This window comes from Nematolebias whitei, chromosome 7 (genome assembly GCF_014905685.2).
Source record: "Nematolebias whitei isolate Nwh7 chromosome 7, NemWhi1, whole genome shotgun sequence".
NCBI classification, from domain to species: Eukaryota; Metazoa; Chordata; class Actinopteri; order Cyprinodontiformes; family Rivulidae; genus Nematolebias; species Nematolebias whitei.
The window spans coordinates 47,903,557-47,918,412 of record NC_056504.1 but is presented as its reverse complement, the minus strand read 5'-3'; the positions used below and the strand labels follow the sequence as shown (position 1 = coordinate 47,918,412).

Here is a 14,856-nt window from a genome sequence, read left to right as displayed (position 1 = left end):
AAACAATGTTTCTAAAACTAAATGCTCTGAAGGACACAGAATGTCATAGTTTCAGCTCCCTGCTTCAGCTGCACTCAGCCACCTGCAAGCGCTCTTGTCCACGCCGCACGTTCTGCACGGAGAACAGCTGATCAGCTGCAGCAGGAAGTTTATCCTGCAGTTTGGGCTGCACAAAGGTGCAGCAGGTGCTAAATACTTTAAAATAATTTATTTTAAATGAATATTCCATGCCGATCTTGGGGCTCATCCATCAATCAGCCAATATGTGTATTGTCTTGTCTTATTTTAAGTCCGCGATGAATGAACCGCGAAGTATTGAGGGACTACTGTACATTGAAATGTCTTCATAAACACGGTTCTTTGTTTCAGCTTACCGGTTCTATTTTTGTCTTGATTTTACTTTTAGCATTTAGCTAGCCTTTTGCTACTTGAGCTTTTCGCTAACATAGTGTGACATTTAACTGATGGGGACGTGGTGGCGCAGAGGTTTGAGGAGGTGGGCCTGTCTGCCCATGACATCAAAATGTGGGTGGGATAGGTGAAGCACCCACACCTGCCTCCACCCTCATTTGCCCCACTCTGAGCCCTTGAGCAAGGCCTTTAACCCTCACCATCTGCTCCTTGGGTTGCCCTAGATGCAGCTCTCTGCTCCTCACAGAGAATAAATTGTGTTTTGGTTAAAGCTGATGTTAAACCAGCTGTGTGCCAAAACGCCAAAGTATTTCATGTTGTTTTTTTAATCAGATCTGATTCTTTTGACTTCCTGGACGAGTTAAATGTGTTAATTTCCTGCTGCTTCATGTTACCAAGGGTCTTCGTTTGACTGGACTTGGTGTTTTTGTGTTTAGCACCAGGGAGCAGAGTCAGGTCCTCAGCAGCAGTCTGGAGTCTCTGGAGAAGAGGGAGGAGGTTCTGCAGGACAAACTGGGTTCTCTGGAGAACCAGCACCTGCAGGATGCTAGCAGATTAAAGAGCCAGCTGGACCAGGCGCAGGCCCGGACACATACGCTGCAGAAAGAGGTGCTCGCAGGCGCTCATCCCTGCTCTTCTGTTTGTGATGATCAACCTGACGTCTTTACTGCAGAGCATCAGAAGCATGCACAGATGTGGCACAGATGTGGCACAGATGTGGTACCAGTGGTCCTCGGTGTAGTGCAGATTGTTGTTTTGGTGCCCTGAAGTGACCCGTTTGCATCACGCGAAGTCTTCAGTGATTGTGTTTGTCCCCCCCTCAGTATGAAGACACTCAGTCTCAGCTGCTGGACCTCCACCAGCGCTACGAGAGGACGGAGCAGGAGAAGCTGAACATCCACCAGGAGCTGGAGCAGTGCAGGAGCAGCCTGAAGCAGCTGCAGGACAAGACCAGCTCTGTGAGTCCACGCTTCAAACCTAAACGTTTTTATTTCTGTACGCTGCCGGTTCTGAAGGTTCTGAATGCCTGGATTGGTCTGTGGACACCTCCTGGATCCTTCACTACCTACAGGAGAAGAGTTTGATCTTAATGACCGGATCTACTTACAGATACATGATCAATAATCAACGATTTTTTACTAAACTAGCTGTAATTCCAGCAGTTTGTTGCAGCTCGCTCTGCACATGAAACGTTACAGAAACTCCACAGATTTTAATTTTAAAACGATCCTTCTTAACTCTGTAACGTTTGTGATCAATAATCTGATCAATAACCTGTTAGAAACTGTTAGCTTTATGAATTAATCACCGAGGCGGAGCAGCTTCTTCCTCCTCTTCCTGCCTTCAGCTTTTTTCTTGCCTTCAGTCACGTGGTTGTTTTTAGCTGCTCTTTTGTTTTAGTTCATAATTGAAGGATTTAAATCGTCCGAACAGAACCTGACGTTTTCAGAGTCGCGGCGAAGTCCTCGTGTTTCTGAAGCGGGACGTAACGTCTCACGGCGGACAGAAAGTATCGTCGCAGATGAACGTTGTGTCGTAACCGTGACGGGTGCTCTGGAGAAACGTAGACGAAACCAGCGCTCGTCTTCAGCTGCGTTTGAAACTTTCAGCCTCAACAGTTTGAGGCAGCAGATTAAATTTAAAACAGACTAAACCTGTAGGAAACCACCTTCCTCCTTTATCCTCCTCCTCCTCGCTGTAGCTGCTCCATCCTCCATGTTTGTTTTTGGTTGATTTGCTGGCTGATTTATTTTCTTCTTATCCCCCCCCCCCCTGTAGCCATCCATATTGCAGCCTGTCCAAGCCATATTCATGGGCCTTGTCCTGGCTCTGCTGTACTGGTGTTTCGGCCAGTTGTGGTAGAAAGGTACACACCGACATGACATCCGTCTGTCTGCTGCTTCCACCTGTCTGTCTGCTGCTTCCACCTGTCTGTCCTCTCTGAAAGGAACCGTGACGGAGGTGAAGTCCACGTTCTCACGGCACAAATTCAGGGTTCCAAGAAATTCAGCTGACTCGAGTAAAAATTGTCCGAACAGCCTCAACGTTTGTTTTCCTGTTTGATCCGACCTCAGGAGATTTGTTGTCGTGGTGGATGTAAAAACTGTCGTTTGCAGTGGATGCTTTGAATTCGAACAAAAATGAACATTTGAATGTTGTAATTTATTGAACAATTTGATTTTTAAAAACCTCGTTTAGAAAAGTTATCAATCAAAAACAAAGAGTTACTCGCCTGGTTTATTTAACCGAAAACATCTGGACGTACAGACGAGACGGCAGCTGTACAGATGTGAGCTTGACATGTAGCCTTCGATGTGAACTAATGAAAATCCACAAAAAAAATCATAAATCCTGTCGGGATTAAAAACTTTGGGAGTATTTTAGCTGTTTATTGAGGAACTGGACCCTGAATGTTGACCAGCCGAACATTTTCTTCACCTCCTGATCGCCCTTTTTAGGCTGAGCTTCATCTTCATCACCACTGCGTCTTTAATTTAAGCAAAACAAAACAAACAAAATACTTTTGATTTTTTTTTTTTTTTCAGTTTTACACATTTGAGATCGTTGACAAAGAAAAGTAAAGCCATTTTTTATAAATTAACTTTTATTTATAATGCTGGATAAGGTGAGAAATATGGTTTTCTTGTTCGAGAGCTTTTTTTTTGTTGTTGTAAAGTTTATTTTTCTTACCGTAGAGACAAAAACCATTTGTCTTTATTTAGTTTATATTAAAGCTGGGATGGAACTCTTTAAACCTTTCACAATTCCATCAAGAGGCTGTGATAAGTTATTTTGAACATCTTGAAACTTAAATGGCTTCCATAATAAACTGATTTATGCATTTTAACGTCTAATAAAAGAAACAAAAAACTTATTATTCATAAGCTGCTGAACAAAAATGAGCACAAATCCTAACCTAACTGTCACAACGGGGCTAGTGAACCCAGTGGTGCAGGCCGGCAGTCGAGAACTCAGGAATACTTAAAGAATTTATTAACAAACAAAAAGTCTGACAGGGCAGCAAACACAGATATAATCTAGGGGTAAACACAGGGAGCAGAACAGGTCATCAACAGAAGACAATGCCAGGACACAGGGAAGACGAACACACAGGCTTAAATACTTGAAACACCAATTAGACTAAGAGAAGGCACCTGTGAATGATCACAGATGCCAAAGACACAGGATCAGGAGGACGCAGACATAAACATGACACAAGATGGAGCCAGAGACCAAGGAAACACAAACCCTACACTAACATTAAAAACGTCATAGAAAAGCTAATTTACTTAGCATTGTGTTTATCACTAACAGTTTATACACAAATGAAACATTTCAGAGTCGATACGGACAGTCGTGTAATCATGAGCTGTTATTTACAGACGGATATTTGACAAAGTAAAAACATTTACTACTTTACTGTGACGTGTTTCTACTGCAGGACAAACTGCGTCACGCAGCATCGTCTCTGCTGACTCAAAGTGTCAGGCAGGTTAACGTGAGCCAAATCTGGATTTTAAAAACAGTTAAAAAAAAAACTTAGATTAAAGACGGAAACTGGAAAACTTTGGTGTCGCTTTAAATCTCTGATCATCTTGAGTTACTAACCTGCTTCAGACGTTCATCAGCTCCATCTTCTTTTATGGTTTGATGCTTCTTTTTTTTATTTTCACGCATGTTTTTGTCTTCATCTGATGCTACATGGTTTGTTTGTTCTTTTGTTGCATGCATTTAGCTCCTAACTGTTCTTTATTTTTATTTTCTTGCTAACAGGTTTTGTGTTTTCTCCTTAAACAGGCTTGTTTTGTTGAAACAAGTAGTTTATGAACATGTAATTTATGAAGCGTCTAATGTTGCAGCTGATGCAGACAACTCTCTGAACGCTCAGTTTGGAGAAATAGTTTAATTCAAACCTGAACGATGAACTAACTTTAGTCCGAGTGCGACTAAGACCAAAGTGAATATCTGTCATCTGAAAACAACGTCAGTATCAAAAACGCTGCTTTATAAACACTTACTGTTATCAGTTTTATTTTACATGGTTATTCCTGCAGGAATTGTCCCCAGGCCTCACAGGAAGTGCCCCAGCTAGCTGCCTCTGCTGTTAATATTTGACATTTGAGATATTTTAAGGCAGTTCCACGTTTGTCTTGATTAGCTCTTAGCTTATGAAAATGGTCAGAAATAAACTATTTTTCTCTAAACTGAGATTGTTCAAAGAGCCGTCTGCAACAGGTAAGATACTGATTGTTCATACACAGAACCCCACTTTAAAGATCTGAACTATCCCTTTACGTGCTTCCTTGGAGAGATTTGAAACCTCCATCTTCCTGTCCGTCATGTTTGTTTGTTTGTTGTGTTTATGTGTAAAAGTTTAATTCAGTTTCTGTTGAAGAATTTTTTTTATGGAACGTTTTTTTGTTTTTTACTGCAGTCCCAAAAAATGTTTTTTTTTCCTACATGAAGTGTTTCCATATTTATTTGAAGCATGCGAGCCTCTCTTCCATTCAGCTTTTTATTTTTAATGATTTTATCCTCCAGAGGTGAATAAATCTGGAATAAAGAATTTGTTCGCTCGTGTTTTCAGCACATCTGTTGCGTGTTTGAACTCACGAAAACAGTTTGACACGAAGATGAACCGAATCCGCTCCTCATATCCGTGATGAACGAGCAGAACCCGGACGGTGTGGACGGATTTTTATGAAACGCAGAGAAACTTCAGTTGGACCGGACAGAAGACCGATCTTCTCCCAGAAGGATGAAACCAAAACTCAGCCTGTCGGCTTTCATTGTGAGGACGGATCTGCGTGAACCTCAGCAGAAACATCTGGTTCCTGGATCCGACTGGGCAACGTTTTTATTTTATTTATCTCGATTCTCATGTTGAACTTTGTAAAGTAGATATAGACGCACCTCACGCCCCCTGTATGTGTGTGTGTGTCATCTTTTGGGCTGATCTCATTGTGTGGTTCATGTTTCTCTCGTTCTTCTGGATGTTTTGTTTCTCATCATCTCCTCGTTCTCCTGTAGGGAGCAGGACAGACGAGGGTCAGGCAGGAAGCAGTTTGTTGTAGCGCTCTGGTTTGAACCTTGAGCCACTTCAGCTGCGCAGACGACTGAACCTGTTTTTTGTTTCTTGTCGGGCAGAGCGGCTGGAGCCCCTGGATGCCGGTCATCGCAGTGATGGTCGCCGTGACGGCCGCCATCCTCTACCCCAACCTCTCCAAGAGCAGCTCCGCCTGAACCCCGCCGAGCGAGCCGTGAGGGGAGCGTCGCCGCTTCGCTTGTATAAAGTCTAATTGTATATAATTGTAGAGGGAATATAAAAGGTTGTGGTTTCTACAGAGGACTCGATACTTCCTGGTTTATTTTTGTTTTCTGAGGAAGGGTTTCGTTGTCATTTTTATTCTCTGGGCTCTGAGATGTGGTGGGGGCGGTTTATGGGTTTAGTGTTTGGCTAAAAAGAAAAAGGCGACGTGACGCTCGGATGGAGCGGTCCGATGCTTTCCAGCAGGCTCGGCGCCGTCGGAGACGCGCGACTCATCATTTGTCACTTTTCACACTCGGCTCTAAAAGACACGTTTGTTCTACTCACCTGCTCATGAAGGCAGAGGCCCAACAAGTCTTAAAGGTACTCATTGCAAGACGCAACATGAAAAGTTTAAACTGAAATGTATAAATCTGCCGTTTAAAGAAAACGGTTTCAACATGATGCTGACCCGTAGATTGTGAAGCGCGGGAACGCACTTGATGTAAACAAAGAGTGAATCTGCCAAAAGCCGCACGAAGCTCGAGCTACTGACTGACGACATGGTGGACGAGCAGAGAACATCCGGAGACGCTGAAAACCAGAAAAATAAATCAGGATCTGCTGCAAACTGAAAAGAGACGACGAACAGCGTTCACGCGACGCTTCTAGACCGCCGAGGTTTCTTTCTGAGTCTGAACTCGGAACCAGTAAAACCAGACTCTGGTTTTATTTGAAAACCTGGTGATCTTCAGCTGTCGTGGTTTAATTGTTCTTCACGCTGTGCTCAACAAGTCTGAGCTTAAATACGATCAGCACCCGAACATTTCCGTGGATGTCGGCTGTTTTCAGTCCCTTCGGCTGATTCTGGAGGTAAACAAACGCTCGTGGTTTTTGGCAACTGGTCACGTTTTAATCCGAGGACACATCAACCCTCCATAGATGATAAATCCAATTAATTTTTATTTTTTGAGCGGTCATGTCTTTGCTGTGAGTATCTTTAAAGCACTTTTGTCTAACTTCCTGTTTGATTTGGAAAATTTAATTTTTTGGGAATAGCTTCAATATTTTTTCCTTTTTGTGTAAATGTGGAGTTTTTGTGAAGCAGTTTCAGTTTTCAGAACCGGACCGATTCGAACGTGACGCTGCGGGAGCCCCAACGAAGCCGAGCGGCGGCGCCGAGTCTGCTGGAGAGCTTCCACGTCTGACCCGAACGTCGGACACGACGCTCGGTTTGATTTTCGGGAGTTCTGGGTTGAAACTTGAAGCCAAATTGTTGAAATAATTTTTTTTTTACTCTTCAGATTTTGGGGCACAGAAAGGGGGATGTAAGTGCCTCTGATGTCACCAACCAACACCGCACGTGGTGTGTGAACACACACACACACAGAGGCCTGTCGATGTTCAGAGTGATTGATTCAGAGCTGCTGAAACGATTCTCGTCAACTGGAGGAAAACCAGTTTTCATTATGATAAACTACAGATTTGCCAAACGTGCTCAAAATGACGATATTCAAGCTGCTAAACAAACTGCAAATAATTTAGTTTTAAAAACAAAAAGCTTATTTATTAAAAAATATATATATTTCATCCTTGATTATTAATCGATAACAAACATTTTGGGTTTAAAAGATTAAAAATGTGACTTTCATGTGAAGACGTCAGCCGTTGTCCCTGAACAGCTGCAGATTGAACAAGCTCAATGACTGATTCAAATTTAATTCACACGAATTGAACTATGACGTCATTGTTTATACAAAAAAAAATTTAATCTGTAGTTTGAGCCGTTATTAACGTTTTAGTTTGTGCTGAAATTGGATTTAATACATCACTTTAAACTTAAGAAGCAACAAAACTATTTCCTTTGGGCTGATTTACGTCGAAGTGAAGCTTCTGAGTAAAATTGTAATAAATTCAAATCTTTTTCGTCTCAAAGCTCGACGGTTAAAATTAAATCTGACGATCTCACCTCGATGTTTTCATCAGACTGAGTCTTCCATTCACGTTTTTTGGTCCTTTTTACTCCTTCACTCCCGTTTTGAGTCTGAGCTTTGCATCCTCGCGTCGGAAGAATAAGAAAGGCGATGAACTCGAGCAAGTCAGGCCTCTGAGGCGGTTTTTAAATCCCTGCGAGTCGAGCGGTGAAGCTTCACACGTTGGGACTCTGTCATCGTCTGTGTACTCTGTCTCGTCTCCGTGTTGAAAAATAAAATAATAAATGACAGCGAACAAATATTCCTGATGTTTAAAGAGAGAGAAACACTAAAGATAGAATTGTAAAATAAAATGTATTTGAATGATGTGCAACTAGACTTTTATTTTGTTAAAATGTTTAGAGAGAATCTGATGTATTGAGGAGGCAACGTTGGGATTAAAGTTGTAGCAAGCTGACCCACCACCCCGGCCCCCCGACTCTTTTATCGCCGACCTTTCTGTCCCCAGATCATGATGAAGCTGCTGCTTTGGTTCTCAGGAGGTCCGAGACCGGACGGTTGTTCTGCTGCCGGTGCACAGAACTCCGTTTGAATCAGCAGCTTTTATTTGCTGCAGGAGCCCGACGGTTTAAGAGCAGGTCGTCCGATAAAAGGTTTATTTGTTTGTATCGAGTTAAAGTTTCTGTTCGGAGTTTCAAACTTAACGTGGAAAACGTTTCCACATAAAAACGGTTTGAAAACAACATTTGTGAGTTTTTCAGATTAAAAAGTGCTTCGGTTAGATTTAAGCTGCGATGTTTGCAGATCAAGATCTCAGCAGTGTGTACTGATATTTGTAACACTTGTGAAATATTTAATCGTGAAATTTACATTTGTAGTTCCACGTTTAATTAAGAGGAAGCAGGAATGTGAAGAGGAACAATTCAGTTTATTTGTATAACGAGAGGGATTTAATAAATATAATTCTCTGTCGGTGAGCTCGTATTTAAAAATATTCCGAGGATATATCAAAGTTCAGTCAGGTCCTCTGGATGGTTTTTTGCTGAGACGCTTCATCCAAAGGACTTCATCAGCCCGAGGAGCCACTAGAGTCCCACAAGTACTACACTCCTATTAGTCTTGTTTTTTTTTTTTTCCACTATGTGAGCGCGCTGCTTGTGGGACTCTGTAGGTGGCTCCTCGGGCTGATGAAGTCCTTTGGATGAAGGATGAAACGTCTCGGCAAAGAACCGTCCAGAGGACCTGTCTGAACTTTGTTCAAAGTTTGTAAATGTAGAACTAAAACCTCTAATAAATTAGATTTATTAAAAAAATGATTGAGCCAGTTTTTCTGAAGCTGCTTTATGAAATTTTTTTTTATCACAAGTTATTTCATCGATTCACTGAAAGTTCTCGTTTTGTTTTTATTCTGCAGCTTCTGCCAAAAAACAAACGGTAAATCTAAAACGCTCACATTAATCCGGTCTTTTCCGTCTCCATCATCTTATCTGTGGTCGGGTTGAGGAGGCTACAGGAACCCAGGCAGACCTTCCTTGCAGAGACTCCAGCTCCTCCTGGGGGACCACAGAGGACATATAATCCCTCCAGAGAGTTCTGCACCGGAGCCGTTGAGCAGTGGGACTTGAACCCTCCAATCGGAGGTGTGCACTGCCTCAGCTGACTCCTTTCTCTGTGGAGGAGCAGCGGCTCGACTCCGAGCTTCGACAGAGCTCCTCGCCCTCTTTAAGGCTGAGCCCGGTGAAGGAAGTTGATTTCAGCCGCTTGGATCCAGGATCTGGTTCTTTCAGTCCTGGTCCAAACCTCACGACCACAGGTGAGGGTTTAGAAACGTAGACGGACCAGGATGGAAACGACCTCAAACGAAAAGAACCCTGAGAACACTTTGAGAACCCTGTGGACACCTGAGTGAACGATGGTGGACCAGCGTACCTCCTGAAGCTGGACCGGATCAGCCTCTGAAGAACCTGTGAGAAGAATAAAAAAGGTGCAAAACAGCAGAGAAATCTGCTGAACTGTGATCAGCTGGGCCTGAAGAAGACCCACGACCTCTGTGTGACCACGAAGCACAGAAGCTGTTCTGGTATTTTCATCTACTCTTCAAATCATCGTTTTACCACAGAAACGTGTTTTATGGAAACAACGTGAATCACTGGGTGCACATGAGGTCATCATGCACAGAAGTGATGACTGAGGGATGATGTCATCTTCAAACGCAGGTCCAGACCCGTTGGGGTGTGTCTGTCCCTTGACATGAGCTGAACGTCTCGGCACGACAAACTCCCATCAATCATCGGGCCTCGGGATGATCTCATCTCTACGAGACGGTCGAAACACGTCGAAGGATTTAAAACGAGAGCTGACGAGATTTATTCAGTCGGTGAAGCTGAGGGGGAAAAAAATCTGGATAGATTTGGATCAGAAATACTGTAAAAATAAAAAATATATAATCTGAGATCAACTTGATTCAGTTTGTAAAGAAAATTAACAAGAAAGTGTAGTTTTTGTTTCTGTTTAAATCTACGCGATAAAAAGTGAATTCTCAACCAGATACTGAGGTTTTATCATAATTTACTTCGTTTTGAGGATGTCTCTTTTTTTTTTTTTTACATCAGGTATTTAAAATATTGACTGCTCACTAAATAAGTTTTTTTTTTCACGTTAAACCACTAAATCTTTATTCATGATCCATAAAATTCTCTTTCTTCATGTTTTTTGTCTTAATGTTTTTCTTTCTTTAAACCTTTGTGATCTGAAAAATCACTTTTGTTCCAGTCAGTACAGTTGACCTTTGACCTCCCCTGGTCTCGTCAGGAGTGATGCTGATCAGATTAGACTTTATTGATCAGACTGACTGATGCAGCAGATATATGCTGAGTTCGGGTCGTCCTTGTGGAGCTCATGGTGATAAAGATTTTACAGCGTTCAGTTTATTTTGATGTAAAAGTATTTTATTTCTTCTCTGTAAACAAATGTGGCCTCTGCTCAAGCTTCACATTGACCTCAGACTTTATACGAAGGGATTTACGGTGTCAAAACGGTCTGTTTCAAAGGAACTTGTAAGACATACCTGTTAGAAGACTTTGATTTAAAGGCAGATTAAGAAGATTTGCAGGTGAGGCTGGATGGCGTCTTAATGGACTCATTTTGACAAATCATAAATCAATATTTTCATTTATTTCACACTGCAGCCTGCATTTATTTAGAATCATTTTGCCAGCACGAGTCAAAAATATTATTTTGTGTACATTCATTTTGCCCTGTGCAGCTTTTTGTCCTATTAACAATAAATAAATGGGAAAAAAAAAGTAATTGAATTTTGCTTATACAAGGTGATTTAGGTCGTTTTCTAAAACAAATACAAGTTTGATGTCACACATCTTTAAATAGATGCATTTTTTTTTTATTTTGGTACAAATAACTTAAAAAGTGTTTTAAAACTTGTGCAGGGAGAAATATTTTTTTTACTTTTATTGTTTTAACATGTTTTAAGACTTTCAGAAATGTTTTATGGTGTTTGATAAATAAACCTGGTACGAGACGTAAAAAAAATGTGCAAAAAAGTCCCAAATTATACAAATATCCTTTAATTAAATGTTTTCATTTAGTTGAACTCGCATGTAATTTGAGCCTTGTCGCTGATGTGTTTGCGTAAAAACGATTTTCGGGCTTTCTTTTGTTCGTTTCAGTTTTTGAAAATTCCCGAGTTTTTGTTGGCAGGAACGAGCAACCGGTTCACTATTATCTAAATGTAAAAACAACAAAAAATTAACTGAAAGTCCGTAAAACTCTATAAACATCGGTTGGGGGCGGTAAAACTTTGCTGTGACGTTCGTTCGGTTCGTCAAGAGAAGAAAAGTCCGAGCAGTCCCTGAACGCATCAGCAGCGTTTTTAGCCTCGTGAGTTTGAGGAAAAGTTCAATCCAAGCTGCCGCCAGCTCCGAGGAACTCCGCGGGAAGACGACGCTCCGTCAGCGGCACAACCTTCGTCCCGTTCGAGCCTCACCGAACAAGAAGCGGTACCGAAGACCCACCGGGCCGAGCTGGACAAGATGCCGGTCACAGAGAAGGATCTGGCGGAGGACGCTCCGTGGAAGAAGATCCAGCAGAACACGTTCACGCGCTGGATCAACGAGCACCTGAAGTGCGTCAACAAGCGGATCGTGGACCTGCAGCTGGACCTGGGCGACGGCCTGCGCCTCATCGCCCTGCTGGAGGTCCTGAGCCAGAAGAAGATGTTCAGAAAGTACCACAACAGGCCCAACTTCAGGCAGATGAAGCTGGAGAACGTGTCGGTGGCGCTGGAGTTCCTGGACCGGGAGAACATCAAGCTGGTCTCCATAGGTGAGTCAGAGCGCGGTCCGGACCAGCATCAACCCACTTTCTTAGGCCAGTTCTGACCGGGGTGCTGATTGGACCGACGCCGAATTGAAAAACAAGAATAAAATATTTAAATAAAGTTAAAAATTTACAGGAACGACCTCCGAGTGAGCCGCGACGACTGGATGCGTTTAAAATCCACAGTTTTCCTTTGGAGTTTGGTTAAAGCGGTTGTGCGCGAATTTTCCCCTTTTTTTATTATTATTATTTTATTATTTTTAACATATTTTCACAAACCCAGCCATCTGGTGAAAGTTGCTCACATGTTTAACACAGTACTGTGCAAAAGTTTTAAACCACGCCAGAGTAAAACCTTTTGAAGTGGACTTAAAGGCAAAATATGAATTTAAAATAATAATAAAAAAAGTTTTCTCCGAACTATTTTAGATGGTACAGTTTTAGAAGAGTTTACTTCAGTAGTGTTCCAGGTATGTTGTTTTGTAATTCTGAAATGCAGGTATGCACTTGACGTAAACAAACCTGTTTAATCTGCTTATTTTGCAAACGAGAGTGAAAGTGCGTGCATCAGATATGTTGATGTTTTAGTAAACAGGCGGTCTGAAGTTTATAGATTACAACTTTTTAATTTGATGAGCAGGTTTTCTCATTTTATTAAAGACACTTGTCTTTAGAAGCATTTGTTCCTTTTTACTGAATCCAGCATGTTTTTTTTATTTTTTAAAGTTCAAGTCTTTAATCTTTAAATCATTCGACAGTTTTATTCTTCCAACCTGTTGCAAAAACACAGCGGGTTCCCATTTTTTGTTGAATCTATAAAATTTATTTTTAGCTGTTGAACTGTGATTAAGGGTTCACACGATTAAGAAACTCAAACGTGAAGAATTGACACTAATATTTTAGTCTTGTCTATTAGCAAAATATCTCATTACCTACTGGAGTAGATTTAATTAATTTTAATTAATTCAGGAAGTAATTGTCGACATCAACCTAATTCAAGATGGCTACCAAATCCAGTCAAGCTAACAACAGATCAGAGGCTGGTTTTATAGATACTGGGGCTTGAACGACTACATATTTTTAAAAGTCAAAATTAACATGATAATAGTCGATGATGTCATAGAAACTAAAATAAAAGTCTTATTATTTACAAGAAAAAGAACAAAGCATTGCGTGTATATTTATGCTCCTACCATTTATCATACTGCAAATGAGTCACAGGAAAACCAAAACTATTATTAAGCTTCAAAAAGTTAGTTTTATTTTATTTAATCCACTAAATAAAAGGAACCATTGCGGCGGTGGTGGATTCTCCACCGGGGTTTTTTATTTTATTTAGTGGATTAAATAAAATATAACTAAAAACAGGAGGCAGGCGGAGATCCCACCGTGAATTAAATAAAATAAATTTAAAAACGTCGTCAGTGAAATACTTCCACACTGTTGATGAATTTCTACCTGTTTGGGGAGACGTCCTGCTCCTCACCGTCCATCTGCTCGCTGGTGAAGATGTTCAGTCTTCCAGGACACGATAAACTAAAAACAACGTTCAATACAATAGTCCAGTTTTTCTATTGAACGTTTTTTTTTAAATCTTCCATCTGTTTGTAGCCGGCGGCCCAGCTGATCACATGACACGTGACACAATCACTGACGAGTCGACGTGAAAGTTAAAAAGTCACGAGATGTCCTACAATCGACTAGTCGACCCCTAATACTGAGCTCTAATTTAATGTGGTAGTAGCTGAGACTGATCCCCAGCATGTACTTTGAGGGCTACATGTAGCATGACGGCGTAGCATTTAATGTTTTTACTAATATTGGACATAAACGGCTCTAACTTTGTTTCTCAACAGATGTTTATCCGTTCCTCTTTCTTGTCCAGTTTGTGGACGCTCGGATGAAAGATTTCAAGTGTTTGGCTGTTTGGGACTAAAAGTTTAGACCAACAAAAATAAATGTTCACAGAAATATTTTGAAATATCTCGATGAACCCATGAAAGAGTTGGTTTCAGGTCACGTGGAAATGGTTCCGACTCCTTTTAGAAGCAAAATATAAACAAACGTCTACTTCTTCTTGTGTTTTGAAGCGGCCTTTAAATTAACAGATTTCTAAATGGAGTTTGGCTCGTTTTAACGAGCCGCAGCTTCCAACAGCGAGGACGCGCCTGTCCTGCCTGGACCCTGTCCTCGTTCGAACGGATCGTTCACGAGGAGTTGACGTGCTGCTTTTCATGATGACTTGGAGAATCTGCGTGCAGGTTTTCTGTCCAGTTCTGCTGGCGCTCGGTTTCAGCGCCGCACGTCGACGCTCGTCTGTCAGGAGAGAACGATCCACCATGGACTTCCTGTCAGTTTTTGGACTTCTTCTGTTTTCTCCACTGCGCTGAAGGTGGAGCTTCGTTGGTGAAACGTGTCAGACTTGTGCCCTCTGTGCCCTGAAGGAAACACTTTGAGTCAGGTTTTGTCTAAAAAACAAAAAACATTTAATCGACTCTTATTTTGAAGGAGCTCCCAGTGTCTGGTTGGTTCGTGCAACTTTTCTGCGCACGTCTTTTTGTTCTTGCGTCTCCACTCCTGATGTTCTGGACAAACGTCTCTGATCTTTGCGGCTCTGTGGGTCAGGTCTGTTCGTCTCGTCCTGCAGAACTCTGAACAGACGTAATGGTTTGACCTCCACCAGGCTGCGTTCTGCTTCGTCCCGTTTAGTTTCCTCCAGAACCGACCGAAGGAGTCGGCTCCGCTTATCCGTCGACGGACTGGGTCAGAGGCACTTTTTAGAGCTAGCTTTTAGCTGTTGTAGCTCCTTTTTTGCAAGCATTTGCTGCTTTTAGTTGCTATTCTGCTGCTTTAAGCTATTTTTTCTGTATTTTGTTAGCTCTTTGGCTGCTTTAAGCTAGCTGTTTGGCTGCTTTAAGCTAGCTGTTT

The 14,856-nt window shown here is 41.8% G+C and overlaps 3 protein-coding genes across 4 annotated transcripts in view; 2 read left to right on the top strand and 1 right to left on the bottom strand.

Annotated features, from left to right (window-relative positions):
* Positions 1-6,234, top strand: part of slmapa (sarcolemma associated protein a) — a 60,195-nt gene extending 53,961 nt beyond the window's left edge. For both annotated transcript variants that reach the window (XM_037678982.1, XM_037678981.1), the window contains 3 exons: positions 849-1,020; positions 1,236-1,370; positions 5,560-6,234. In XM_037678982.1, coding sequence (XP_037534910.1) covers positions 849-1,020; positions 1,236-1,370; positions 5,560-5,655 — 403 coding nt within the window. In that variant the 3' untranslated portion in view covers positions 5,656-6,234. The remainder of the gene's footprint in view (positions 1-848; positions 1,021-1,235; positions 1,371-5,559) is intronic.
* Positions 1-14,856, bottom strand: part of LOC119412013 (gastrula zinc finger protein XlCGF57.1-like) — a 520,281-nt gene that overhangs the window by 384,774 nt on the left and 120,651 nt on the right. The window lies entirely within an intron of this gene.
* The window catches only part of LOC119412005 (filamin-B), a gene marked incomplete in the record, with an annotated part of 80,202 nt that continues 76,861 nt past the window's right edge, over positions 11,516-14,856 (top strand). Inside the window, 1 exon segment of the mRNA XM_037678979.1 lies at positions 11,516-11,934. Coding sequence (XP_037534907.1) covers positions 11,643-11,934 — 292 coding nt within the window.